Raw genomic sequence first — 26,254 nt, forward strand, 5'->3', positions numbered from 1 at the left:
GGTCAGTGGTCACTGGTCACTGGTCACTGGTCAGTGGTCACTGGTCAGTGGTCACCGGTCAGTGGTCAGTGGTCACTGGTCACCAGTCAGTGGTCACCAGTCAGTGGTCACTGGTCAGTGGTCACTGGTCACCAGTCACTGGTCACTGGTCACTGGTCAGTGGTCACTGGTCACTGGTCACTGGTCAGTGGTCACCGGTCAGTGGTCACTGGTCAGTGGTCACTGGTCACTGGTCAGTGGTCACCGGTCAGTGGTCACTGGTCAGTGGTCACCGGTCAGTGGTCAGTGGTCACCAGTCACTGGTCAGTGGTCACTGGTCAGTGGTCACTGGTCACTGGTCAGTGGTCACCGGTCAGTGGTCACTGGTCACTGGTCAGTGGTCACCGGTCAGTGGTCACTGGTCACCGGTCAGTGGTCACTGGTCAGTGGTCACTGGTCACTGGTCAGTGGTCACTGGTCAGTGGTCACCGGTCACTGGTCAGTGGTCAGTGGTCACCGGTCAGTGGTCACTGGTCACTGGTCAGTGGTCAGTGGTCACCGGTCACTGGTCAGTGGTCAGTGGTCACCAGTCACTGGTCAGTGGTCACTGGTCACTGGTCACTGGTCAGTGGTCGACAGTCAGCAGTCAGTGGTCACTGGTCAGTGTGGTCAGTGGTCAGTCGTCACTCAGGGTCATTCAGCGGTCACTCAGGGTCACTCAGTGGTCACTCAGTGGTCACTCAGGGTCACTCAGGGTCACTCAGGGTCACTCAGTGGTCACTCAGTGGTCACTCAGGGTCACTCAGTGGTCACTCAGTGGTCACTCAGGGTCACTCAGGGTCACTCAGGGTCACTCAGGGTCACTCAGGGTCACTCAGGGGTCACTCAGGGTCACTCAGGGTCACTCAGTGGTCACTCAGGGTCACTCAGGGTCACTCAGGGGCACTCAGGGTCACTCAGGGTCACTCAGCGGTCACTCAGGGTCACTCAGGGTCACTCAGGGTCACTCAGGGTCACTCAGCGGTCACTCAGCGGTCAGTGCTGGGTGACACTCCGGATCCAGGGGGTCACTCGGCAGACGTTGGCGTACACCCCGGGGTGGCCGCGCTGGCCGCAGTGCAGTCAGTGTGGTCAGTGGTCACTCAGGGTCACTCAGGGTCACTCAGTGGTCACTCAGCGGTCACTCAGCGGTCACTCAGCGGTCAGTGCTGGATGACACTCCGGATCCAGGGGGTCACTCGGCAGACGTTGGCGTACACCCCGGGGTGGCCGCGCTGGCCGCAGTGCAGTCAGTGTGGTCAGTGGTCACTCAGGGTCACTCAGGGTCACTCAGTGGTCACTCAGCGGTCACTCAGCGGTCACTCAGCGGTCAGTGCTGGATGACACTCCGGATCCAGGGGGTCACTCGGCAGACGTTGGCGTACACCCCGGGGTGGCCGCGCTGGCCGCAGTGCAGTCAGTGTGGTCAGTGGTCACTCAGGGTCACTCAGGGTCACTCAGTGGTCACTCAGCGGTCACTCAGCGGTCACTCAGCGGTCAGTGCTGGGTGACACTCCGGATCCAGGGGGTCACTCGGCAGACGTTGGCGTACACCCCGGGGTGGCCGCGCTGGCCGCAGTGCAGTCAGTGTGGTCAGTGGTCACTCAGGGTCACTCAGGGTCACTCAGGGTCACTCAGGGTCACTCAGCGGTCACTCAGCGGTCAGTGCTGGGTGACACTCCGGATCCAGGGGGTCACTCGGCAGACGTTGGCGTACACCCCGGGGTGGCCGCGCTGGCCGCACACGGCCATGCCCCAGGAGACCACGCCCTGCAGGAAACCCCCGCACACCAAGGGGCCCCCGGAGTCACCCTGGGGACACAGGTGAGGGACAGGTGAGACACAGGTGAGACACAGGTGAGACACAGGTGAGACACAGGTGAGGGACAGGTGAGGGACAGGTGAGACACAGGTGAGGGACAGGTGAGACACAGGTGAGGGACAGGTGAGACACAGGTGAGGGACAGGTGAGGGACAGGGGAGACACAGGGGAGGGACAGGTGAGGGACAGGTGAGGGACAGGTGAGACACAGGTGAGACACAGGTGAGACACAGGTGAGGGACAGGTGAGGGACAGGTGAGGGACAGGGGAGACACAGGGGAGGGACAGGTGAGGGACAGGTGAGGGACAGGTGAGACACAGGTGAGACACAGGTGAGACACAGGTGAGGGACAGGTGAGACACAGGTGAGGGACAGGTGAGACACAGGTGAGACACAGGTGAGACACAGGTGAGGGACAGGTGAGGGACAGGTGAGGGACAGGTGAGGGACAGGTGAGACACAGGTGAGACACAGGTGAGGGACAGGTGAGACACAGGTGAGGGACAGGTGAGACACAGGTGAGACACAGGTGAGACACAGGTGAGACACAGGTGAGGGACAGGTGAGGGACAGGTGAGACACAGGTGAGGGACAGGTGAGACACAGGTGAGGGACAGGTGAGACACAGGTGAGGGACAGGTGAGGGACAGGGGAGACACAGGGGAGGGACAGGTGAGGGACAGGTGAGGGACAGGTGAGACACAGGTGAGACACAGGTGAGACACAGGTGAGGGACAGGTGAGACACAGGTGAGGGACAGGTGAGACACAGGTGAGACACAGGTGAGACACAGGTGAGACACAGGTGAGGGACAGGTGAGGGACAGGTGAGACACAGGTGAGGGACAGGTGAGACACAGGTGAGGGACAGGTGAGACACAGGTGAGGGACAGGTGAGGGACAGGGGAGACACAGGGGAGGGACAGGTGAGGGACAGGTGAGGGACAGGTGAGACACAGGTGAGACACAGGTGAGAGACAGGTGAGGGACAGGTGAGACACAGGTGAGGGACAGGTGAGACACAGGTGAGACACAGGTGAGACACAGGTGAGGGACAGGTGAGGGACAGGTGAGGGACAGGTGAGGGACAGGTGAGACACAGGTGAGACACAGGTGAGGGACAGGTGAGACACAGGTGAGGGACAGGTGAGACACAGGTGAGACACAGGTGAGACACAGGTGAGACACAGGTGAGGGACAGGTGAGGGACAGGTGAGACACAGGTGAGACACAGGTGAGACACAGGTGAGGGACAGGTGAGACACAGGTGAGACACAGGTGAGACACAGGGGAGACACAGGTGAGACACAGGTGAGACACAGGTGAGGGACAGGTGAGACACAGGTGAGGGACAGGTGAGACACAGGTGAGACACAGGTGAGACACAGGTGAGGGACAGGTGAGACACAGGTGAGGGACAGGTGAGGGACAGGTGATGGACAGGTGAGACACAGGTGAGACACAGGTGAGGGACAGGTGAGACACAGGTGAGACACAGGTGAGGGACAGGTGAGACACAGGTGAGACACAGGTGAGGGACAGGTGAGGGACAGGTGAGGGACAGGTGAGACACAGGTGAGACAGGGACAGGTGAGACACAGGGGAGGGACAGGTGAGGGACAGGTGAGACACAGGTGAGAGGTGAGAGATGGACAGGTGAAATACAGGGGAGACAGGTGAGGGACAGGTGTGGGACATGGCCAGGTGAGACTGGTGGGACAGGGTCAGGTGAGGGACAGGTGTGGGACATGGCCAGGTGAGACTGGTGGGACAGGGTCAGGTGTGGGACAGGTGAGGGACTGGGACAGGTGTGGGACATGGCCAGGTGAGACAGGGCCAGGTGGGACATGGACAGGTGAGGGACAGGTGGGACTGAGACATGGACAGGTAGGACATGGACAGGTGAGGAATAAGGGACAGGTGGGACACGGACAGGTGGGACAGGGACAGGTGAGGGACAGGGACAGGTGAGGAATAAGGGACAGGTGGGACAGGGACAGGTGAGGGACTGGGACAGGTGAGACTGGGACTGGTGGGACAGGTGGGACACGGACAGGTGAGACCGGGCTCGGTGGGACAGGTGGGCCAGGAGGAACATGGCCAGGTGGACAGGTGGGACAGGTGGAACACAGACAGGTGAGACAGGTGAGACCAGGCCAGGTGGGACAGGGACAGGTGGGACAGGTGGAACACAGACAGGTGAGACTGGGCCAGGTGGGACATGGACAGGTGAGGGACATGGACAGGTGAGACCGGGCTCGGTGGGACAGGTGGGCCAGGAGGAACATGGCCAGGTGGACAGGTGGGACAGGTGGAACACAGACAGGTGAGACAGGTGAGACCAGGCCAGGTGGGACATGGACAGGTGAGGGACATGGACAGGTGGGACAGGGCCAGGTGGGATGGGTGGGACAGGTGGAACACAGACAGGTGAGACAGGTGAGACCAGGCCAGGTGGGACATGGACAGGTGGGACAGGGCCAGGTGGGACAGGTGGGACAGGTGGGACAGGTGGGACACGGCCAGGTGAAAGACATGGACAGGTGGGACAGGGACAGGTGAGACCAGGCCAGGTGGGACAGGTGGGCCAGGGACAGGTGGGACAGGTGGGACACAGGTGGGACAGGGCCAGGTGGGACAGGTGGGACACAGCCAGGTGGGACAGGGACAGGTGGCCAGGTGTGACGGGGACAGGTGGGACACGGTCAGGTGTGATGGGGACAGGTGTGACAGGGCCAGGTGTGACGGGGCCAGGTGTGACTGGGACAGGTGGGACATGGCCAGGTGGGACAGGGCCAGGTGGCCAGGTGTGAAGGGGACAGGTGTGACGGGGACAGGTGGGACACGGCCAGGTGGGACAGGAACAGGTGGCCAGGTGTGAAGGGGACATGTGTGACAGGGACGGGTGTGACGGGGACAGGTGGGACAGGGCCAGGTGGGCCAGGAACAGGTGGGCCAGGGCCAGGTGGGACACAGGTGGGACAGGGCCAGGTGGCCAGGTGTGAAGGGGACAGGTGTGAAGGGGACAGGTGTGACGGGGCCAGGTGTGAAGGGGACAGGTGTGACAGGGCCAGGTGTGACGGGGACAGGTGTGACGGGGACAGGTGTGACAGGGACAGGTGTGACAGGGCCAGGTGTGAAGGGGACAGGTGTGACAGGGACAGGTGTGACGGGGACAGGTGTGACGGGGACAGGTGTGACGGGGCCAGGTGTGACTGGGACAGGTGTAAAGGGGACAGGTGTGACGGGGCCAGGTGTGAAGGGGACAGGTGTGACGGGGCCAGGTGTGAAGGGGACAGGTGTGAAGGGGACAGGTGTGACGGGGACAGGTGTGACGGGGACAGGTGTGACAGGGACAGGTGGGACAGGGCCAGGTGGCCAGGTGTGACGGGGACAGGTGTGACGGGGACAGGTGGGACACGGCCAGGTGTGACAGGGCCAGGTGTGACGGGGACAGGTGTGACGGGGACAGGTGTGACGGGGCCAGGTGTGACGGGGACAGGTGTGAGGGGGCTCACCTGGCAGGAGTCGACGCCGCCCTGGGGCACACCTGCGCAGAACATGTTGGGGGTGATGGCGTTGCCGTAGGCGCGGGCGCACTGCTCCGGCCCCACCGTCTGCACCTGCGCGCACTGCAGGTCCCGCGGGAGCTTGGCTGCACCGGGGACAGGTGAGAACAGGTGAGACAGGTGAGAACAGGTGAGCACAGGTGAGCACAGGTGAGAACAGGTGAGACAGGTGAGAACAGGTGAGAACAGGTGAGAACAGGTGAGACAGGTGAGCACAGGTGAGACACAGGTGAGACACAGGTGAGACAGGTGAGAACAGGTGAGAACAGGTGAGACAGGTGAGCACAGGTGAGACACAGGTGAGACACAGGTGAGACAGGTGAGAACAGGTGAGAACAGGTGAGACAGGTGAGCACAGGTGAGAACAGGTGAGCACAGGTGAGAACAGGTGAGCACAGGTGAGAACAGGTGAGCACAGGTGAGACAGGTGAGAACAGGTGAGACAGGTGAGACAGGTGAGAACAGGTGAGAACAGGTGAGCACAGGTGAGAACAGGTGAGAACAGGTGAGAACAGGTGAGCACAGGTGAGAACAGGTGAGCTCAGGTGAGCACAGGTGAGACAGGTGAGCACAGGTGAGAACAGGTGAGCACAGGTGAGACACAGGTGAGACAGGTGAGAACAGGTGAGACAGGTGAGCACAGGTGAGAACTGGTGAGCACAGGTGAGCACAGGTGAGACAGGTGAGAACAGGTGAGAACAGGTGAGAACAGGTGAGACAGGTGAGAACAGGTGAGCACAGGTGAGAACAGGTGAGAACAGGTGAGCACAGGTGAGCACAGGTGAGCACAGGTGAGACAGGTGAGACACAGGTGAGAACAGGTGAGACAGGTGAGACAGGTGAGAACAGGTGAGAACAGGTGAGAACAGGTGAGACAGGTGAGAACAGGTGAGAACAGGTGAGAACAGGTGAGACAGGTGAGAACAGGTGAGAACAGGTGAGAACAGGTGAGCACAGGTGAGAACAGGTGAGAACAGGTGAGCACAGGTGAGCACAGGTGAGGGAAAACCCAAAATCCCCAGATTTGGGTCAGCAGAACCCCAAAATTCCCGGGATTTGCCCCATTTTGGGATCATTTCCAGACCCAAAGGTGATTATGGGACCCCAAAACACCTCCACAGGTGAGCTCAGGTGAGCTCAGGTGAGAACAGGTGAGAACAGGTGAGAACAGGTGAGCTCAGGTGAGAACAGGTGAGCACAGGTGAGAACAGGGGAGCTCAGGTGAGCTCAGGTGGGACAGGTGAGAACAGGTTAGAACAGGTGAGAACAGGTGAGAACAGGTGAGCTCAGGTGAGAACAGGTGAGAACAGGTGAGACAGGTGAGCACAGGTGAGACAGGTGAGAACAGGTGAGCTCAGGTGAGAACAGGTGAGAACAGGTGAGCACAGGTGAGCACAGGTGAGCACAGGTGAGAACAGGTGAGACAGGTGAGAACAGGTGAGAACAGGTGAGACAGGTGAGAACAGGTGAGCACAGGTGAGAACAGGTGAGAACAGGTGAGAACAGGTGAGCTCAGGTGAGAACAGGTGAGCACAGGTGAGACAGGTGAGAACAGGTGAGAACAGGTGAGAACAGGTGAGAACAGGTGAGCACAGGTGAGACAGGTGAGAACAGGTGAGCACAGGTGAGACAGGTGAGAACAGGTGAGAACAGGTGAGAACAGGTGAGAACAGGTGAGCACAGGTGAGACAGGTGAGAACAGGTGAGAACAGGTGAGAACAGGTGAGCACAGGTGAGAACAGGTGAGAACAGGTGAGCACAGGTGAGACAGGTGAGAACAGGTGTGGGACAGGTGAGAACAGGTGAGCACAGGTGAGACAGGTGAGACAGGTGAGACAGGTGAGAACAGGTGAGCACAGGTGAGAACAGGTGAGAACAGGTGAGAACAGGTGAGCTCAGGTGAGAACAGGTGAGAACAGGTGAGCTCAGGTGAGAACAGGTGAGCACAGGTGAGACAGGTGAGAACAGGTGAGACAGGTGAGACAGGTGAGACAGGTGAGACAGGTGAGAACAGGTGAGCACAGGGGAGCACAGGTGAGACAGGTGAGAACAGGTGAGAACAGGTGAGAACAGGTGAGACAGGTGAGCTCAGGTGAGAACAGGTGAGCACAGGTGAGAACAGGTGAGAACAGGTGAGAACAGGTGAGCACAGGTGAGAACAGGTGAGCTCAGGTGAGAACAGGTGAGCACAGGTGAGACAGGTGAGAACAGGTGTGGGACAGGTGAGAACAGGTGAGCACAGGTGAGACAGGTGAGACAGGTGAGACAGGTGAGAACAGGTGAGCACAGGTGAGAACAGGTGAGAACAGGTGAGAACAGGTGAGACAGGTGAGAACAGGTGAGAACAGGTGAGCACAGGTGAGAACAGGTGAGCACAGGTGAGCACAGGTGAGCACAGGTGAGACAGGTGAGAACAGGTGAGAACAGGTGAGACAGGTGAGAACAGGTGAGACAGGTGAGAACAGGTGAGACAGGTGAGCACAGGTGAGAACAGGTGAGAACAGGTGAGCACAGGTGAGCACAGGTGAGACAGGTGAGAACAGGTGAGAACAGGTGAGAACAGGTGAGAACAGGTGAGACACAGGTGAGAACAGGTGAGAACAGGTGAGAACAGGTGAGACAGGTGAGAACAGGTGAGACAGGTGAGCACAGGTGAGAACAGGTGAGCACAGGTGAGAGACAGGTGAGAACAGGTGAGCACAGGTGAGCACAGGTGAGAACAGGTGAGACAGGTGAGAACAGGTGAGACAGGTGAGAACAGGTGAGAACAGGTGAGACAGGTGAGCACAGGTGAGCACAGGTGAGAACAGGTGAGCACAGGTGAGCACAGGTGAGAACAGGTGAGACAGGTGAGAACAGGTGAGAACAGGTGAGAACAGGTGAGACAGGTGAGCACAGGTGAGAACAGGTGAGAACAGGTGAGACAGGTGAGAACAGGTGAGCACAGGTGAGCACAGGTGAGACAGGTGAGAACAGGTGAGACAGGTGAGACAGGTGAGAACAGGTGAGAACAGGTGAGACAGGTGAGCACAGGTGAGAACAGGTGAGAACAGGTGAGACAGGTGAGAACAGGTGAGCACAGGTGAGCACAGGTGAGAACAGGTGAGAACAGGTGAGAACAGGTGAGAGACAGGTGAGAACAGGTGAGCACAGGTGAGCACAGGTGAGAACAGGTGAGACAGGTGAGAACAGGTGAGAACAGGTGAGAACAGGTGAGAACAGGTGAGAACAGGTGAGCACAGGTGAGAACAGGTGAGACACGTGAGCTCAGGTGAGAACAGGTGAGACAGGTGAGCACAGGTGAGCACAGGTGAGAACAGGTGAGCACAGGTGAGCACAGGTGAGAACAGGTGAGACAGGTGAGAACAGGTGAGAACAGGTGAGAACAGGTGAGACAGGTGAGCACAGGTGAGAACAGGTGAGAACAGGTGAGACAGGTGAGAACAGGTGAGCACAGGTGAGCACAGGTGAGCACAGGTGAGACAGGTGAGAACAGGTGAGCACAGGTGAGAACAGGTGAGACAGGTGAGACAGGTGAGAACAGGTGAGCACAGGTGAGAACAGGTGAGACAGGTGAGACAGGTGAGCACAGGTGAGAACAGGTGAGAACAGGTGAGAACAGGTGAGACAGGTGAGCACAGGTGAGACAGGTGAGAGCAGGTGAGAACAGGTGAGCACAGGTGAGCACAGGTGAGAACAGGTGAGAACAGGTGAGCACAGGTGAGAACAGGTGAGAACAGGTGAGAACAGGTGAGAACAGGTGAGAACAGGTGAGCACAGGTGAGAACAGGTGAGACAGGTGAGACAGGTGAGAACAGGTGAGAACAGGTGAGAACAGGTGAGCACAGGTGAGCACAGGTGAGACAGGTGAGAACAGGTGAGAACAGGTGAGAACAGGTGAGACAGGTGAGCACAGGTGAGACAGGTGAGACAGGTGAGAACAGGTGAGCACAGGTGAGCTCAGGTGAGCACAGGTGAGACAGGTGAGAACAGGTGAGAACAGGTGAGACAGGTGAGCACAGGTGAGAACAGGTGAGAACAGGTGAGACAGGTGAGAACAGGTGAGCACAGGTGAGAACAGGTGAGAACAGGTGAGAACAGGTGAGAACAGGTGAGACAGGTGAGCACAGGTGAGCACAGGTGAGCACAGGTGAGAACAGGTGAGACAGGTGAGAACAGGTGAGCACAGGTGAGAACAGGTGAGAACAGGTGAGAACAGGTGAGCACAGGTGAGAACAGGTGAGAACAGGTGAGAACAGGTGAGAACAGGTGAGAACAGGTGAGACACGTGAGCTCAGGTGAGAACAGGTGAGACAGGTGAGACAGGTGAGAACAGGTGAGACAGGTGAGAACAGGTGAGAACAGGTGAGACAGGTGAGAACAGGTGAGAACAGGTGAGACAGGTGAGCTCAGGTGAGAACAGGTGAGACAGGTGAGAACAGGTGAGAACAGGTGAGCACAGGTGAGAACAGGTGAGCACAGGTGAGCTCAGGTGAGCTCAGGTGAGCACAGGTGAGGGAAAACCCAAAATCCCCAGGTTTGGGGTCAGCAGAACCCCAAATTCCCGGGATTTGCCCCATTTTGGGATCATTTCCTGCCCTGGAGCTGCTCCAGAGCTGCCTGGGGCTCACCTGGCCAGGTGAGGGCACCTCCAGCTCTGGCACACCTGGGGACACCTGAGATCCCAGCCCTGGAACACCTGGGGACACCTGGGGACACACCTGGGGACACCTGGGGACACCTGAGACCTCACCTGGGGACACCTGGGGACACCTGAGATCCCAGCTGGGGACACCTGGGGACACACCTGAGATCCCACCTGGGGACACCTGGGGACACCTGAGATCCCAGCTGGGGACACCTGGGGACACCTGAGACCTCACCTGGGGACACCTGGGGACACCTGAGATCCCAGCTGGGGACACCTGGGGACACACCTGGGAATACCTGAGACCTCACCTGGGGACACACCTGGGGACACACCTGAGCCCTGCCCCGCCCCCCAGGTACCTCCAGGTGACTTGGTGGTGCCCCAGCCGCTGACGGTGCAGGTCTGGCCGGCGCGGGGACACCTGAGACCTCACCTGGGGACACCTGGGGACACCTGAGACCTCACCTGGGGACACACCTGGGCACACCTGAGCTCCCACCTGAGCCCTGCCCCGCCCCTCAGGTACCTCCAGGTGACTTGGTGGTGCCCCAGCCGCTGACGGTGCAGGTCTGGCCGGCGCGGGGACACCTGGCGGCCGGGCGGATCTTCTTGACGTGGGGCCCGAAGCGCACAGGTGCGTCCAGCCGCAGCAGCATGAAGTCGTTGTCGTTGCGCCGGGGGTTGTACCTGGGGTACACCTTGACGCGCGAGACGCGGCGCACCTGGCCCGAACCTGCCCGCAGAGAGCTGGTGCCGATCAACACCTGCAGGTCCCTGCGGGGGGGGAAAGGTGGGACAGGTGAGGGGGAGAACCTGGGACAGGTGAGGGGGAGAACCTGGGACAGGTGAGGTGGAGAACCTGGGACAGGTGAGGTGGGACAGGTGAGGGGGAGAACCTGGGACAGGTGAGGTGGAGAACCTGGGACAGGTGAGGTGGGACAGGTGACGTGGGACAGGTGAGGGGGAGAATCTGGGACAGGTGAGGTGGGACAGGTGAGATGGGACAGGTGAGGAGGGGGAGAACCTGGGACAGGTGAGGGGGAGAACCTGGGACAGGTGAGGTGGGACAGGTGAGATGGGAACCATGGGACAGGTGAGGTGGGACAGGTGAGGGGGAGAACCTGGGACAGGTGAGGTGGGACAGGTGAGATGGGACAGGTGAGGGGGAGAACCTGGGACAGGTGAGGTGGGACAGGTGAGATGGGACAGGTGAGGTGGAGAACCTGGGACAGGTGAGGTGGAGAACCTGGGACAGGTGAGGTGGGACAGGTGAGATGGAGAACCTGGGACAGGTGAGATGGGACAGGTGAGATGGAGAACCTGGGACAGGTGAGGTGGGACAGGTGAGGGGGAGAACCTGGGACAGGTGAGATTGGGACAGGTGAGGGGGAGAACATGGGAGAGGTGAGGTGGGACAGGTGAGGTGGGACAGGTGAGATGGGACAGGAGAGATGGGACAGGTGAGGTGGGACAGGTGACGGGGGGAACCTGGGACAGGTGAGGTGGGACAGGTGAGGTGGAGAACCTGGGACAGGTGAGGTGGGACAGGTGAGGTGGAGAACCTGGGACAGGTGAGGTGGGACAGGTGAGATGGAGAACCTGGGACAGGTGAGGTGGGACAGGTGAGGTGGAGAACCTGGGACAGGTGAGGTGGGACAGGTGAGATGGAGAACCTGGGACAGGTGAGGTGGGACAGGTGAGGTGGGACAGGTGAGATGGAGAACCTGGGACAGGTGAGGTGGGACAGGTGAGATGGAGAACCTGGGACAGGTGAGGGGGAGAACCTGGGACAGGTGAGATTGGGACAGGTGAGGTGGGACAGGTGAGGTGGAGAACCTGGGACAGGTGAGGTGGGACAGGTGAGATGGAGAACCTGGGACAGGTGAGGTGGGACAGGTGAGATGGAGAACCTGGGACAGGTGAGGTGGGACAGGTGAGGAGGAGAACCTGGGACAGGTGAGGTGGGACAGGTGAGATGGAGAACCTGGGACAGGTGAGGTGGGACAGGTGAGGAGGAGAACCTGGGACAGGTGAGGTGGGACAGGTGAGGGGGAGAACCTGGGACAGGTGAGGTGGGACAGGTGAGATGGAGAACCTGGGACAGGTGAGGTGGGACAGGTGAGGAGGGGGAGAACCTGGGACAGGTGAGGTGGGACAGGTGAGATGGGAACCATGGGACAGGTGAGGTGGGACAGGTGAGGTGGGACAGGTGAGGGGGAGAACCTGGGACAGGTGAGATTGGGACAGGTGAGGGGGAGAACCTGGGACAGGTAAGGTGGGACAGGTGAGATGGAGAACCTGGGACAGGTAAGGTGGGACAGGTGAGATGGAGAACCTGGGACAGGTGAGGTGGGACAGGTGAGGGGGAGAACATGGGAGAGGTAAGGTGGGACAGGTGAGGTGGGACAGGTGAGATGGGACAGGAGAGATGGGACAGGTGAGGTGGGACAGGTGACGGGGGGAACCTGGGACAGGTGAGATTGGGACAGGTGAGGTGGGACAGGTGAGGTGGAGAACCTGGGACAGGTGAGGTGGGACAGGTGAGATGGAGAACCTGGGACAGGTGAGGTGGGACAGGTGAGATGGAGAACCTGGGACAGGTGAGGTGGGACAGGTGAGATGGAGAACCTGGGACAGGTGAGGTGGGACAGGTGAGGAGGAGAACCTGGGACAGGTGAGGTGGGACAGGTGAGGGGGAGAACCTGGGACAGGTGAGGTGGGACAGGTGAGATGGAGAACCTGGGACAGGTGAGGTGGGACAGGTGAGGAGGGGGAGAACCTGGGACAGGTGAGGTGGGACAGGTGAGATGGGAACCATGGGACAGGTGAGGTGGGACAGGTGAGGTGGGACAGGTGAGGGGGAGAACCTGGGACAGGTGAGATTGGGACAGGTGAGGGGGAGAACCTGGGACAGGTAAGGTGGGACAGGTGAGATGGAGAACCTGGGACAGGTAAGGTGGGACAGGTGAGATGGAGAACCTGGGACAGGTGAGGTGGGACAGGTGAGGGGGAGAACATGGGAGAGGTAAGGTGGGACAGGTGAGGTGGGACAGGTGAGATGGGACAGGAGAGATGGGACAGGTGAGGTGGGACAGGTGACGGGGGGAACCTGGGACAGGTGAGATTGGGACAGGTGAGGTGGGACAGGTGAGGTGGAGAACCTGGGACAGGTGAGGTGGGACAGGTGAGATGGAGAACCTGGGACAGGTGAGGTGGGACAGGTGAGATGGAGAACCTGGGACAGGTGAGGGGGAGAACCTGGGACAGGTGAGATTGGGACAGGTGAGGTGGGACAGGTGAGGTGGAGAACCTGGGACAGGTGAGGTGGGACAGGTGAGATGGAGAACCTGGGACAGGTGAGGTGGGACAGGTGAGATGGAGAACCTGGGACAGGTGAGGTGGGACAGGTGAGATGGAGAACCTGGGACAGGTGAGGTGGGACAGGTGAGATGGAGGTGTACCCAGGTGTGTCCAGGTGTCTCACCTGAGCGGCTGCCGGCAGTGGGCCGCTGTCAGCACCCAGCGGTCGCTCACCAGGCTCCCCCAGGTGTGTGTTACCTGTCCCAGGTGTGTCTGTACCTGCCCAGGTGTGTGTTACCTGTCCCAGGTGTGTGTTACCTGTCCCAGGTGTACCCCAGGTGTGTCCAGGTGTGTGTTACCTGTCCCAGGTGTGTCCAGGTGTGTCTCACCTGAGCGGCTGCCGGCAGTGGGCCGCTGTCAGCACCCAGCGGTCGCTCACCAGGCTCCCCCAGGTGTGTGTTACCTGTCCAGGTGTGTGTTACCTGTCCCAGGTGTACCCCAGGTGTACCCAGGTGTGTGTTACCTGTCCCAGGTGTACCCCAGGTGTACCCAGGTGTGTGTTACCTGTCCCAGGTGTGTCCAGGTGTGTCTCACCTGAGCGGCTGCCGGCAGTGGGCCGCTGTCAGCACCCAGCGGTCGCTCACCAGGCTCCCCCAGGTGTGTGTTACCTGTCCCAGGTGTACCCCAGGTGTATCCAGGTGTACCCAGGTGTATCCAGGTGTGCACAGGTGTGTCTCACCTGAGCGGCTGCCGGCAGTGAGCCGCTGTCAGCACCCAGCGGTCGCTCACCAGGCTCCCCCCGCACAGGATCTGCCCCCGTTTGGTCAGGGCCACCTGGAACGGCCGCTGGGCCACCGAGCACGGCCGGCCCCCGATGATCCGCGACTCGTCCTCCTCGGGGACTGCAGGCAATTAATAACAGTTATTAATAACTAATAATTAATAATTAATAATTGATAATTGATAATTGATAATTGATAATTGATAATTGATAATTGATAATTAATGATGATCCACGACTCGTCCTCCTCGGGGACTGCAGGCAATTAATAACAATTATTAATAATTAATAATTAATAATTAATAATTAATAATTTATAATTGATAATTGATAATTGATGATGATCCGCGACTCGTCCTCCTCAGGGACTGCAGGGAATTAATAACAATTATTAATTATTATTAATTGATAATGATCCGCGACTCGTCCTCCTCGGGGACTGCAGGGAATTAATAACAATTATTAATAACTAATAATTGATAATTAATAATTAATAATTGATAATTAATAATTGATAATTGATAATTGATAATTAATGATGATCCGCGACTCGTCCTCCTCGGGGACTGCAGGGAATTAATAACAATTATTAATAATTGATAATTAATGATGATCCGCGACTTGTCCTCCTCCGGAACTGCAGGGAATTAATAATTAATAATTGATAATGATCTGTGACTCATCCTCGGGAACTGCGGGAATGGGGAATTAATAATTAATAATTAATAATTAATAATTAATAATTAACAATTAATGATTCGTAACTAATAATTAATAATTAACAATTAATAATTAATAATTAATAATTGATAATTGATAATTAATAATTAATAATTAATGATGATCCGCGACTCGTCCTCCTCCGGAACTGCCAGAAATTAATAATTAATAATTAAGAATTAAGAATTTATAGTGATCCGGGACTCATCCTCCTCTGGAACTGCCGGGAATTAATATTAATAATTAATAATTATAACTAATAATTAATAATTAATAATTAATGATTAATTCTTCATTATTAATAATGAATAATTAATGATTAATGATGATCCGTGACTCGTCCTCCTCCGGAACTGCGGGGAATTAATAATAAGTAATAACTAATAACTAATAACTAATAACTAATAACTAATAACTAATAACTAATAACTAATAACTAATAATTGATAATTAATAATTAGTAATTAATAATTAATATTGATCTGTGACTCGTCTTCCTCTGTAACTGCGGGAAAACTGGGGGGAAAATGGGCAAATTAATAATAATAATCATCATTAATAATGATCCAGGACTTGTCCTCCTCAGGACCTTGTGGCCACCTGGAGAGTGACCACCAGGACCTGTGACCACCTGGAGAGTGACCACCTGGAGAGTGACCACCTGGACCTTGTGGCCACCTGGAGAGTGACCACCTGGAGAGTGACCACCAGGACCTGTGACCACCAGGACCTTGGGACCACCTGGAGAGTGACCACCTGGAGAGTGACCACCTGGAGAGTGACCACCAGGACCTGTGACCACCTGGAGAGTGACCACCTGGAGAGTGACCACCTGGACCTTGTGGCCACCTGGAGAGTGACCACCTGGAGAGTGACCACCTGGAGAGTGACCACCAGGACCTGTGGCCACCTGGAGAGTGACCACCTGGACCTTGGGACCACCTGGAGAGTGACCACCTGGGCCTGTGACCACCTGGAGAGTGACCACCTGGAGAGTGACCACCAGGACCTTGGGACCACCTGGAGAGTGACCACCTTGAGAGTGACCACCTGGAGAGTGACCACCTGGGCCTGTGGCCACCTGGAGAGTGACCACCAGGACCTTGGGACCACCAGGACCTGTGACCACCTGGAGAGTGACCACCTGGGCCTGTGACCACCTGGAGAGTGACCATCTGGACCTGTGACCACCTGGGGCTGTGACCACCTGGGCCTGTGACCACCTGGGCTTGGGACCACCTGGACCTGTGGCCACCTGGACCTTGGGACCACCTGGAGAGTGACCACCTGGAGAGTGACCACCTGGAGAGTGACCACCTGGGCCTGTGGCCACCTGGAGAGTGACCACCTGGGCCTGTAACCACCTGGGCTTGGGACCACCTGGAGAGTGACCACCTGGAGAGTGACCACCTGGGCCTGTGACCACCTGGAGAGTGACCAGCTGGAGAGTGACCACCTGGGGCTGTGACCACCTGGAGAGTGACCACCTGGAGAGTGACCACCTGGAGAGTGACCACCTGGAGAGTGACCACCTGGGCCTGTGGCCACCTGGAGAGTGACCACCTGGAGAGTGACCACCTGGGCCTGTGACCACCTGGAGAGTGACCACCTGGGCCTGTGACCACCTGGGCCTGTGACCACCTGGAGAGTGACCACCAGGACCTGTGACCACCTGGGCCTGTGGCCACCTGGAGAGTGACCACCTGGAGAGTGACCACCTGGGCCTGTGACCACCTGGAGAGTGACCACCTGGAGAGTGACCACCTGGAGAGTGACCACCTGGACCTGTGACCACCTGGAGAGTGACCACCAGGACCTGTGACCACCTGGGCCTGTGACCACCTGTACCTGTGACCACCTGGAGAGTGACCACCTGGACCTTGGGACCACGTGGACCTGTGACCACCTGGACCTGTGACCACCTGGGCCTGTGACCACCTGGGCCTGTGGCCACCTGGACCTTGGGACCACCTGGACCTGTGACCACCTGGAGAGTGACCACCTGTACCTGTGACCACTTGGAGAGTGACCACCTGGACCTGTGGCCACCTGTCCCAGGTGGATCTCAGAACCCCTCTGGGCTCTGTGACCACCTGTACCTGTGGCCAGCTGTCCCAGGTGTCTCCCAGGCCCCTCTGGGCCGGTGGCCACCTGGATCTTGTGGCCATCTGTCCCAGGTGGATCTCAGAACCCCTCTGGGCTGGTGGCCACCTGGATCTTGTGGCCACCTGTCCCAGGTGGATCTCAGAACCCCTCTGGACCTGTGGCCAGCTGTCCCAGGTGTCTCCCAGGCCCCTCTGGGCTCTGTGACCACCTGAACCTGTGGCCACCAGTCCCAGGTGTCTCCCAGGCCCCTCTGGGCCGGTGGCCACCTGTCCCAGGTGTCTCCCAGGCCCCTCTGTACCTGTGGCCACCTGTCCCAGGTGTCTCCCTGGGCTGGTGGCCACCCGTACCTGTGACCACCTGTCCCAGGTGTCTCCCAGGCCCCTCTGTACCTGTGGCCACCTGTCCCAGGTGTCTCCCAGGCCCCCCTGGGCCGGTGGCCAGCTGTCCCAGGTGTCTCCCTGGGCTGGTGGCCACCTGTACCTGTGACCACCTGTCCCAGGTGTCTCCCAGGCCCCCCTGGGCCGGTGGCCACCTGTCCCAGGTGTCTCCCTGGGCTGGTGGCCACCTGTACCTGTGGCCAGCTGTCCCAGGTGTCTCCCAGGCACTTCTGGACCTGTGGCCACCTGGATCTTGTGGCCACCTGTCCCAGGTGTCTCCCTGGGCTGGTGGCCACCTGTCCCAGGTGTCTCCCTGGGCTGGTGGCCACCTGTACCTGTGACCACCTGTCCCAGGTATCTCCCAGGCCCCCCTGGGCCGGTGGCCACCTGTCCCAGGTGTCTCCCAGGCCCCCCTGGGCCGGTGGCCACCTGTCCCAGGTGTCTCCCAGGCCCCCCTGGGCCGGTGGCCAGCTGTCCCAGGTGTCTCCCTGGGCTGGTGGCCACCTGTACCTGTGACCACCTGTCCCAGGTGTCTCCCAGGCCCCCTGGGCCGGTGGCCACCTGTCCCAGGTGTCTCCCAGGCCCCCCTGGGCCGGTGGCCACCTGTCCCAGGTGTCTCCCAGGCCCCCCTGGGCCGGTGGCCAGCTGTCCCAGGTGTCTCCCTGGGCTGGTGGCCACCTGTACCTGTGGCCACCTGTCCCAGGTGTCTCCCAGGCCCCCCTGGGCCGGTGGCCAGCTGTCCCAGGTGTCTCCCAGGCCCCTCTGGACCTGTGGCCAGCTGTCCCAGGTGTCTCCCTGGACCTGTGACCACCTGTACCTGTGGCCACCTGTCCCAGGTGTCTCCCAGGCCCCCCTGGGCCGGTGGCCACCTGTCCCAGGTGTCTCCCAGGCCCCCCTGGGCCGGTGGCCAGCTGTCCCAGGTGTCTCCCAGGCCCCCCTGGGCCGGTGGCCACCACGCCCGGCCGTGCCGGAGCCGCGGGATTGGGACATCGGCCCGGACTGGCGGGACAGGTTTGGAGCGGTGGAGATTTCCGGAGCCTCCCGGCCTCTGGAATCCGGAGCCTCCTCCCACGGCCCCGTCCCCAAACCCCGGGACTGGGGGGGATCCCTCTGGGAGGGCCTTTCCCCGCCCCCCGCCGGGAATTCCAGAACTTTCCGGGACCCTCTGGATCCTCCTTCCCGCGGGAAACCTCTCCTGGCAACGGCCCCACCCTGAAATTCGGGAATCCGGCGGGATCGGGAACGCGGGGATTGGCGGATTTGGGTTAAAAACCGCCGGGATCGGCTTGGGATCCCAAATTCCCGGCTGGAAAATCCCGGGAATTCCGGGCGGATCCAGCGGGATGGGGAAAATTCCCGGTGGGATCCAACCCCTCCTTCGGGAATTCTCCAAAACCGCTTGGCTGGAGGGGGGTGGGGGGAAATAAAAACCCCCAAAATCCATCGGATCCCACCCAAAATTCCCGGAGATCCCAGAGGAGGAGGAAGAGGAGGAGGAGGAGGAGGAGGAATTTCTCCATCCCGGAATTCCCGAAATTCCCGGAAAAAAAATTCCCAAAAAAAAAAAACCCGCCACTCACGCTCCTGGCTGCCATTCCCGCTTCCCTGCGCCCCGGATCCGCCGAGGAGGAGGAGGAGGAGGAGGAGGAGGAGGAAGGGGATGAGGCCGAAGGCTCCGGGTCCATCGGGAGCCATTCCTGGCAGGGAAAAAAAAAAAAAAAAACCGGGATCAGCCCCTGGAATTTTTTTTTTTTGGGGGGGGGGGGGGGTGACCCCGATCCCGGTGGGAATTTGGGGGGGGGGGTTGGGGGGGGGGTGTCTTGGATCTTTTCCCGCTGAATTTTTTGGGATTTAGGGAAGGACCCATCCCCCCCCCCCCCAAAAAAAAAACCCGGGAATTCCGTGGGAAAAGCGGGAATTTTGGGTTTTCCTTTAAAAACGGGATGGGATCTTTGGGAATCCCCCCCGGGGGGGGTCGGGGAAGCCCCCCGGGAATTCCCCTCCCAAAAACCCCTGGAATTCCGTGGGAAAAGCGGGAATTGGGGGTTTTTCCCTGTAAAAACGGGATGGGATCTTTGGGAATCCCCCCCGGGGGGGGTCGGGGAAGCCCCCCGGGAATTCCCCTCCTAAAAAAACCCGGGAATTCCGTGGGAAAAGCGGGAATTTTGGGTTTTCCCTTAAAAACGGGATGGGATCTTTGGGAATCCCCCCCGGGGGGGGTCGGGGAAGCCCCTCGGGAATTCCCCTCCTAAAAAAACCCGGGAATTCCGTGGGAAAAGCGGGAATTTTGGGTTTTCCCTTAAAAACGGGATGGGAGGTTCGGGAATCCCCCCCCGGGGGGGGTCGGGGAAGCCCCCCGGGAATTCCCCTCCCAAAAAAAACCCGGGAATTCCGTGGGAAAAGCGGGAATTTTGGGTTTTCCTTTAAAAACGGGATGGGATCTTTGGGAATCCCCCCCGGGGGGGGTCAGGGAAGCCCCCCGGGAATTCCCCTCCCAAAAAAAACCCGGGAATTCCGTGGGAAAAGCGGGAATTTTGGGTTTTCCCCGTAAAAACGGGATGGGATCTTTGGGAATCCCCCCCGGGGGGGGTCGGGGAAGCCCCCGGGAATTCCTCCCCCCAAAAAAATCCCGGGAATTCCGTGGGAAAAGCGGGAATTTTGGGTTTTCCCTGTAAAACCGGGATGGGATCTTTGGGAATCCCCCCCGGGGGGGGTCGGGGAAGCCCCCGGGAATTCCCCTCCCCAAAAAAACCCGGGAATTCCGTGGGAAAAGCGGGAATTTGGGTTTTCCCGTAAAAACGGGATGGGATCTTTGGGAATCCCCCCCCGGGGGGGGTCAGGGAAGCCCCCCCGGGAATTCCCCTCCCAAAAAAAACCGGGAATTCGGTGGAAAAAGCGGGAATTTGGGGTTTTCCCTGTAAAAACGGGATGGGATCTTTGGGAATCCCCCCCGGGGGGGGTCGGGGAAGCCCCCCCGGGAATTCCCGGGATTCCCCCGGAGCGGGACTCACCTGGAGCGGAGGGACGGGCCCGGGCAGGATCCGGGCAGAGCCGGGCCGGGAATATTTGTAGGGATGAGGGGGAGGGGGAGGTGAGTCAGGAGGCGCCGGGGCCGTGGGAGGATCCCCCGGGAGGATCCCCCGGGATCAGGGCGGGGGGAGCGCCTTTGATGTCCCCGGGAAGCGCCCGCGGCAGAGGAGGAAGGGCGCGGCCGCTCCCCGCCCGGAGCCCGGTCCTGGTCCCGGTCCCGGGTCTGGTCCCGGTCCTGGTCCTGGTCCTGATCCCGGTCCTGATCCCGGTCCCGGGTCTGGTCCTGATCCCGGTCCTGGTCCTGGTCCCGGTCCAGATCCCGATCCTGGTCCCGGTCCTGATCACGGTCCCGGTTCTGGTCCCGGTCCTGGTCCCGGTCCTGATCCCGGTCCTGATCCCGGTCCTGGTCCCGATCTTGATCCCGGTCCTGATCCCGGTCCTGATCCCGGTCCTGATCCCGGTCCTGGTCCCGGTCCCGGTCCTGATCCCGGTCCTGGTCCCGGTCCTGATCCCGGTCCTGATCCCGGTCCTGATCCCGGTCCCGGTCCCGGTCCAGATCCTGATCCCTGACATGTCCTGATCCCGGTCCCGGGCCCTGTCCTGATCCTGATCCCGGTCCTGGTCCTGATCCTGATCCCTGACATGTCCCGATCCTGATCCCGGGCCCGGGCCCAGTCCTGATCCCGGTCCTGATCCTGATCCCGGTCCTGATCCCGGTCCTGATCCCGGTCCTGATCCTGATCCCGGTCCTGATCCCGGTCCTGGTCCTGATCCCGGTCCTGGTCCTGATCCCGGTCCTGATCCCAGTCCTGATCCCGGTCCTGATCCCGGTCCTGATCCCGGTCCTGATCCTGATCCCGGTCCTGATCCCGGTCCTGATCCTGATCCCGGTCCTGATCCCGGTCCCAGTCCTGATCCCAGTCCTGATCCTGATCTCGCTCCTGGTCCTGGTACTGATCCCGGTCCCGATCCTGATCCCGGTTCTGATCCCGGTCCCGGTCCTGATCCTGATCCCGGTCCTGATCCCGGTCCTGATCCGATCCCGGTCCCGATCCTGATCCCTGTCCTGATCCCGGTCCTGATCCCGGTCCTGATCCCGGTCCTGATCCTGATCCCGGTCCTGATCCTGATCCTGATCCCGGTCCTGATCCCGGTCCTGATCCCGGTCCTGATCCGATCCCGGTCCCGATCCTGATCCCGGTCCTGATCCCGGTCCTGATCCGATCCCGGTCCCGATCCTGATCCCTGTCCTGATCCCGGTCCTGATCCCGGTCCTGATCCCGGTCCTGATCCCGGTCCTGGTCCCGGTCCCGGTCCTGATCCTGATCCCGGTCCTGATCCTGATCCCGGTCCTGATCCTGATCCCGGTCCTGATCCCGGTCCTGATCCTGATCCCGGTCCTGATCCCGGTCCTGATCCCGGTCCCGATCCCGATCCTGATCCTGATCCCGGTCCTGATCCCGGTCCCGGTCCTGATCCTGATCCCGGTCCTGATCCCGGTCCCGGTCCTGATCCTGATCCCGGTCCTGATCCCGGTCCTGATCCTGATCCCGGTCCCGGTCCTGATCCCGGTCCTGATCCTGATCCCGGTCCTGGTCCCGGTCCTGATCCTGATCACGGTCCTGATCTCGCTCCTGGTCCCGGTCCTGATCCTGATCCCGGTCCAGATCCTGATCCTGATCTCGCTTCCTGGTCCTGGTACTGAGCCCGGTCCCGGTCCTGATCCCAGTCCTGGTCCAGATCCTGATCCCGGTCCTGATCCCGGTCCTGGTCCTGATCCCGGTCCAGATCCTGATCCCTGTCATGTCCTGATACCGATCCCGGGCCCCGTCCTGATCCTGATCCCGGTCCTGGTCCTGATCCTGATCCCGGGCCCGGTCCCGGTCCTGATCCTGGTCCTGATCCTCATCCCAGACCCGATCCCGGTCCTGATCCCGGTCCAGATCCTGATCCCGGTCCTGGTCCCAATCCCGACCCTCATCCCAGACCCGATCTGGTCCCGGTCCTGATCCCGGTCCTGATCCCGGTCCAGATCCTGGTCCTGGTCCAGATCCTGATCCCGGTCCAGATCCTGATCCCGGTCCAGATCCTGATCCCGGTCCTGGTCCCAATCCCGACCCTCATCCCAGACCCGATCTGGTCTCTGTCCTGATCCCGGTCCAGATCCTGATCCCGGTCCTGGTCCCGGTCCCGATCCCAGGTGTGCCCCCCCCTGTCCCCCCCCAGGTGTCACCTGTCCCCTCCCCCTGTCCCCCCCCAGGTGCCACCTGTCCCCTCCCCCTGTCCCCCCCCAGGTGCCACCTGTCCCCTCCCCCTGTCCCCCCCCAGGTGCCACCTGTCCCTTCCCCCTGTCCCCCCCAGGTGCCACCTGTCCCCTCCTCCTGTCCCCCCCCAGGTGCCACCTGTCCCCTGCTGTCCCCCCCCCAGGTGCCACCTGTCCCCTCCTCCTGTCCCCCCCCAGGTGTCACCTGTCCCCTCCTGTCCCCCCCCAGGTGCCACCTGTCCCCTCCTCCTGTCCCCCCCCAGGTGTCACCTGTCCCCTCCTGTCCCCCCCCAGGTGCCACCTGTCCCCTCCCCCTGTCCCCCCCCAGGTGCCACCTGTCCCCTCCTGTCCCCTCCCCCTGTCCCCCCCCAGGTGTCACCTGTCCCCTCCTGTCCCCCCCAGGTGTCACCTGTCCCCTCCCCCTGTCCCCCCCCAGGTGTCACCTGTCCCCCCCTGTCCCCCCCCAGGTGCCACCTGTCCCCTCCCCCTGTCCCCCCCCAGGTGCCACCTGTCCCCCCCTGTCCCCCCCCAGGTGCCACCTGTCCCCTCCTGTCCCCCCCCAGGTGTCACCTGTCCCTTCCCCCTGTCCCCCCCTGTCCCCCCCCAGGTGTCACCTGTCCCCTCCCCCTGTCCCCCCCCAGGTGTCACCTGTCCCCTCCTGTCCCCTCCTGTCCCCCCCTGTCCCCCCCCAGGTGCCACCTGTCCCGTCCTCCTGTCCCCCCCTGTCCCGGGGCGTGGCCAGGTGTGACCGGCCGGGCCAGGTGTCACCAAATCCCCCCTCGGGGACACCTGAGGTGACACCGGGTGACACCGGGGGGGCCAGGAGGGGACCCAGGGGACACGAGAGGTGACACGGGTGACACCTGAGGAGCCCCCAGGTGACACCGGGGGGGCCAGGAGGGGACACAGGTGACACCGGGGGGACACAGGTGACACCTGAGGAGCCCCCAGGTGACACCAGGTGACCCCAGGTGACACCTGAGGGGACAGGAGGGGACACGGGTGACACCCGAAGAGCCCCCAGGTGACACTCGGGGACCCCGGAGGTGACACAGGTGACACCGGAGGTGACACAGGTGACACTCGCGGACCCCGGAGGTGACACAGGTGACACCTGAGGTGACACAGGTGACACTCGCGGACCCCGGAGGTGACACAGGTGACACCTGAGGAGCCCCCAGGTGACACTCGGGGACCCCGGAGGTGACACAGGTGACACCTGAGGAGCCCCCAGGTGACCCCGGAGGTGACACAGGTGACACCCCAGGAGCCCCCAGGTGACCCCGGAGGTGACACAGGTGACACCCCAGGAGCCCCCAGGTGACCCCGGAGGTGACACAGGTGACACCCCAGGAGCCCCCAGGTGACACTCGGGGATCCCCAGGTGACACAAGTGACACCTGAGGTGACACAGGTGACACTCGCGGACCCCGGAGGTGACACAGGTGACCCCGGAGGTGACACAGGTGACACCTGAGGAGCCCCCAGGTGACACTCGGGGACCCCGGAGGTGACACAGGTGACACCTGAGGAGCCCCCAGGTGACACTCGGGGACCCCGGAGGTGACACAGGTGACACCCCAGGAGCCCCCAGGTGACCCTCGCGGACCCCGGAGGTGACACAAGTGACACCTGAGGTGACACAGGTGACACTCGCGGACCCCGGAGGAACACAGGTGACACCTGAGGTGACACAGGTGACACCCCAGGAGCCCCCAGGTGACACTCGCGGACCCCGGAGGTGACACAGGTGACACCTGAGGAGCCCCCAGGTGACACCAGGTGACACAGGTGACACCCCAGGAGCCCCCAGGTGACCCCGGAGGTGACACAGGTGACCCCGGAGGTGACACAGGTGACACCTGAGGAGCCCCCAGGTGACCCTCGCGGACCCCGGAAGTCCCCGAGCCGCCGATGTCGCCGGTGACAGCGACAGCGACACCGCCACCAGCGGGGGGTGGGGCCCGACCGGTCCCGCCGGTGTCACCGCCAGCGCTAATCACCCCTCCCCCACCCAGCTGTCACCGGTGTCACCGGTGTCACCTGTGTCACCTCCGGGGCCGGGAGGGGACGCGCCGCCCCCGCCCTGGCCCCGCGCTGACACCGCAGGTGACACCTGGTGACACGGGGGTGACACCGCGGGTGACACGGGACAGGCGCGGGGGCGGCTCAGGTGACACCGGGGGTGGCTCAGGTGACACAGGGGGTGGCTCTGGGGACACTGGGGACACTGGGGACACTGGGGACACTGGGGACACTGGGGACACTGGGGGACACTGGGGACACTGGGGACACTGGGGACACTGGGGACACTGGGGACACTGGGGGGACACTGGGGACACTGGGGACACTGGGGTGACACTGGGGACACTGGGGGGACACTGGGGACACTGGGGACACTGGGGGGACACTGGGGGGACACTGGGGACACTGGGGACACTGGGGACACTGGGGACACTGGGGGGACACTGGGGACACTGGGGACACTGGGGACACTGGGGGGACACTGGGGACACTGGGGACACTGGGGGGACACTGGGGACACTGGGGACACTGGGGGGACACTGGGGACACTGGTGACACTGGGGACACTGGGGACACTGGGGACACTGGGGACACTGGGGGGACACTGGTGACACTGGTGACACTGGGGACACTGGGGACACTGGGGACACTGGGGACACTGGGGGGACACTGGGGACACTGGGGACACTGGGGTGACACTGGGGACACTGGGGGGACACTGGGGACACTGGGGACACTGGGGACACTGGGGGGACACTGGGGGGACACTGGGGGTGACACTGGGGACACTGGGGACACTGGGGACACTGGGGACACTGGGGGGACACTGGGGACACTGGGGACACTGGGGACACTGGGGACACTGGGGACACTGGGGACACTGGGGACACTGGGGGGACACTGGGGACACTGGGGGACACTGGGGACACTGGGGACACTGGGGACACTGGGGGGACACTGGGGACACTGGGGGGACACTGGGGGGACACTGGGGACACTGGGGACACTGGGGGGACACTGGGGGGACACTGGGGGGACACTGGGGGGACACTGGGGGGACACTGGGGTGGCACTGGGGACACTGGGGGGACACTGGGGACACTGGGGACACTGGGGACACTGGGGGGACACTGGGGGGACACTGGGGACACTGGGGACACTGGGGACACTGGGGACACTGGGGACACTGGGGACACTGGGGACACTGGGGGGACACTGGGGGGACACTGGGGACACTGGGGACACTGGGGGGACACTGGGGGGACACTGGGGGGACACTGGGGGGACACTGGGGACACTGGGGACACTGGGGACACTGGGGACACTGGGGGGACACTGGGGACACTGGGGACACTGGGGGGACACTGGGGGGACACTGGGGACACTGGGGACACTGGGGACACTGGGGACACTGGGGGTGACACTGGGGTGACATTGGGGTGACATTGGGGTGACACTGGGGGTGACATTGGGGTGTCACCAACCCCTCCCCCACCCGCCCCTCCCCCACTCCAGTGCAAACTCCGGGGGGGGGAAGGGGCCGGAGGGGGCGGGGCCAGCTCCGTGTGGGCGTGGCCCGGTTCCCGGGAGGG

At 61.1% G+C, this 26,254-nt stretch overlaps 1 protein-coding gene across 1 annotated transcript; it reads right to left on the bottom strand.

The window, feature by feature from the left end:
• Positions 1-1,121: 1,121 nt before the first annotated feature.
• On the bottom strand, positions 1,122-20,546 carry LOC147648993 (kallikrein-14-like). The gene is made up of 6 exons (XM_086864932.1): positions 20,356-20,546; positions 18,925-19,041; positions 14,100-14,262; positions 10,587-10,834; positions 5,359-5,495; positions 1,122-1,830 (listed from the first exon to the last, which is right to left on the bottom strand). Exons 2-6 carry the CDS (start codon positions 19,037-19,039, stop codon positions 1,681-1,683), a joined length of 813 nt encoding a protein of 270 aa, XP_086721058.1. The 5' UTR covers positions 19,040-19,041; positions 20,356-20,546; the 3' UTR covers positions 1,122-1,680.
• Positions 20,547-26,254: the final 5,708 nt, after the last annotated feature.

The sequence above is a fragment of the Cyanistes caeruleus genome, chromosome 28 (assembly GCF_971803275.1).
Source record: "Cyanistes caeruleus chromosome 28, bCyaCae1.hap1.1, whole genome shotgun sequence".
NCBI classification, from domain to species: Eukaryota; Metazoa; Chordata; class Aves; order Passeriformes; family Paridae; genus Cyanistes; species Cyanistes caeruleus.